Source organism: Corvus brachyrhynchos, unplaced genomic scaffold, assembly GCF_000691975.1.
Source record: "Corvus brachyrhynchos isolate BGI_N302 unplaced genomic scaffold, ASM69197v1 scaffold30, whole genome shotgun sequence".
Lineage (NCBI taxonomy): Eukaryota > Metazoa > Chordata > Aves > Passeriformes > Corvidae > Corvus > Corvus brachyrhynchos.
In genome coordinates, this window is record NW_008235742.1 from 1,377,830 (window position 1) to 1,380,878 (window position 3,049).

A 3,049-nucleotide genomic window follows, 5' to 3' on the forward strand; every position below is an offset into this window, starting at 1 on the left:
TGGGCGCACCGGGCAGCTCCCCGCGACCCCCTGAGCCGGGGCCCCTTCCCCAGGGCCGGGGCAAAGTAGCATCGAGGCGGGGGGCGGTGGGACCGGGGGTGGTAGAGTCAGGAGGCGGTGGACTGGGGGGTGATGCAGCACGGTTCCTGCAGTGAGAGCTGGGGATGCTCCTGGGTTCCCCGGAGTCCGTCCGACCCAGTAGGGGACCCTTCAAGAGATTCGAGACCCCGGCCCCTCTGGAGGGTCTTTTGCCGGTGCCGCGAGGGTTTGCACGGGATCCCCCGGGCTCCCACGCGGGATCTTTCCCCGCCGGGGCGGGGCAGAGCGGGGGGTCCCGTCGCCCACGTCAGTGCGGAGGCGGCTGGTGCCGGCGCCGGGGCCCGCAGAGGTGTGTCAGCTCCGCTGCAGTGGGAGGGGAGAGCAAAGCGGGCCCGCCGCTCCGCCGGCCCGAGGGAGCCGCGGGGTGCCCAGAGCCCTCAGGGTCTGCAGGGCTGGGACGGGGGAGCTCCCACAGAGACACTGCCCAGCTCAGTTCCCCGAGGCCGCCCCCAGCTCCGTTCTCCCCTCAGGACCCTGCTATGATGAGCTCGTTGCTCCCCTTTACTCCTACTCCATCGGTGCCTCCTCCAGATACAACATCTTCTACTCGGCCAGCTTCGCCCGTCTGCACAGTGAGTCCCCCCGCGGAACTGGGATGCAGGCGGGGCAGGGGACGTGGGCTGGGGGTGTCCCCGGCCGGGTTTTGCCCCTCGCGAGGCTGAGGGGTCCAGTCAGGTGCTGTGGTGGGGCCGAGAAAGCAGCCGCCGCCCGGTCGGGAGCCGATGGGTGTGGGGCTGTGGGGCCAGCTGAGCCGCTCCCCCCGCCGGCACCAGCGGCTGGTCCCCCGACCCCCGGGACAAGCAGCCCTGGCTCCAGATCGACCTGATGCAAAAGCACCGGATCAACGCAGTGGCCACGCAGGGAACCTTCAACACCTATGACTGGCTTACACGCTACATTGTGCTCTATGGAGACCACCCTACGAGCTGGAAACCCTTCTTCCAGCAGGGCAGCAACTGGGTAGGGGGGAGCCCGGGGTTCCCTGTGAGAGGGGGCTCCTCTGAGGGGAGTAGAGACCCCTGGCCTGGAGCAAGGGGTTGACGGTGACCCTTCATCCCCAGACATTCTTTGGGAACGTGAATGAGAGCGGGGTGGTGCGGCATGACCTGCATTACCCCATCCTGGCACGATACATTCGCATCATTCCGGTGGCCTGGAACCCACGCGGGAAGATTGGACTGCGCCTGGGCCTCTATGGCTGGGCCCACCGTGAGTACCTGGCCAGGGGCTCCAGCAGCCCTGCGTGGCGGGATCCTGGCTCTGGCACACCTGGAAAACTCTCTCAGAGGGTGTTGTGCCCAAGCAGTCTGCAGCCATGGCATAGACCATAGCAGAAGGGAGTGTTCCCTGTGCCAGGGCACCTGCTGCTGCAGGCAGTGGCATGGCTGGGGCTGCTCTGCTTTCCCCAGGGTCCCACGTGCTCTACTTTGATGGGGATGATGCCATCTCCTACCGTTTCCGAGCCAAGAGGGTCAGTACCTTTGAGGATGACATCTCCTTCAACTTCAAGACACTGGAGCAGGATGGAGTGCTGATGCATGGGGAGGGCTCACAGGGTGACTACATCACAGTGGAGCTCAAACAGGCCCAGCTCCTCCTGCACATCAGCTTAGGTGAGCTGGGGCCAGGGGCCGGGCGCGTGGGGCCAGGGGGCCACCGGCTGATGCTGGTCCTCCCCAGGCAGCAGCCCACTGCACGCCAGTGAGGGCCACACAACGGTGGAGGTGGGCAGCCTCCTGGATGACCAGCACTGGCACTCATTGCACATTGAGCGTCTCGGCCACTACATCAACCTGACACTGGACGGGGAGGTCAAGCGCTTCCGCTGCCGTGGCACCTTTGACCAGCTTGACCTCGAAACTGAGGTGGGTGCAGTGGGCAGGGGGCTGCCAGGATGTTGAGCTGCGGTGTCCTCCAGAGAGGGGCCGACACCCTCCCTCTGCCTCCCAGGTATTCTTTGGAGGGGTGATTGACCATGACAAGCAGCACCTCACCTACCGGCAGAACTTCCGGGGCTGCGTGGAGAACATCATGTTCAACGGGGTCAACATCGCCGACCTGGCCCGGCACCGGAGACCCAACATTCGCTTTGAGGTCCAGCCTGGGGGGTGGCCCCTTCTCTGGGAGTCCTCTGCCTGCTGTGGGGGGACCCCTTTCCTGTGGGTCCTTAGCCCCACTGCGGGGTGACCCCTTCCCTGGGGTCAGGTTCCCTGCCCACTGTGGGGTGATGCGGGGCCAGGCAGTGGCCTTGCTCAGCCAAGCGGCGCCGGATTGACCATGCAAGGTTGTCCCTGGCCTGGGGCACCCGCCTGGCTCTGCCAGGCATTGGGATCAATTGGGCATAATTGAGGTCAGGACTGTGGGGATGAGAGGGCCTCCCCTCCATGGGAACATTCCCTTCCTCACCCCTTCCCATGGTCACTCCCAGGGCAATGTGGGCCACTACTGCCAGGACCAGCTGAACACCCCCATCACCTTCGCTGGCATCAATAACTACGTGCGGGTGCCGGGGATCCCACGGAGGAACCGCCTGGCTGTCAGCTTCCGCTTCCGCTCCTGGGACACTGTTGGCCTCCTGCTCTACACCGGCTTTGCTGACCGCCTGGGCTCCCTGGAGATGGTGCTGAGTGAGGGGCAGGTCAATGTCTCCATCGCCCAGCCTGGCAAGAAGAAGCTGGAGTTTGCTGCAGGTGGGCTGGGAGCCAGCACGGGGCGGGGGGCCAATCTGGCAGCAGAGCCTCCCCATGCACCTTCCTCTCCACACAGGGCATCACCTGAATGATGGCTTCTGGCACTCGGTGCACCTGGTGGCACGGGAGGGTTCAGCTGTGGTGACCATTGATGATGATGATGGCTCTGAGTTTCGGGTGGTGCACCCCTTCCAGCTACGCACTGGCAGCCAGTACTTCTTTGGAGGTGGGCAGCAGGGCGGGGTTGGGGGGCAGGGGGT

The 3,049-nt window shown here is 65.2% G+C and overlaps 1 protein-coding gene across 1 annotated transcript in view; it reads left to right on the forward strand.

The window, feature by feature from the left end:
- Window positions 1–3,049, forward strand: part of CNTNAP1 (contactin associated protein 1) — a gene marked incomplete at its 3' end in the record, with an annotated part of 12,391 nt that overhangs the window by 1,664 nt on the left and 7,678 nt on the right. The window contains exons 2-9 of the mRNA XM_017746975.1: window positions 203–671; window positions 866–1,059; window positions 1,161–1,308; window positions 1,509–1,712; window positions 1,780–1,964; window positions 2,050–2,193; window positions 2,528–2,789; window positions 2,866–3,040. Of these exons, the coding sequence (XP_017602464.1) occupies window positions 203–671; window positions 866–1,059; window positions 1,161–1,308; window positions 1,509–1,712; window positions 1,780–1,964; window positions 2,050–2,193; window positions 2,528–2,789; window positions 2,866–3,040 (1,781 nt within the window). The remainder of the gene's footprint in view (window positions 1–202; window positions 672–865; window positions 1,060–1,160; window positions 1,309–1,508; window positions 1,713–1,779; window positions 1,965–2,049; window positions 2,194–2,527; window positions 2,790–2,865; window positions 3,041–3,049) is intronic.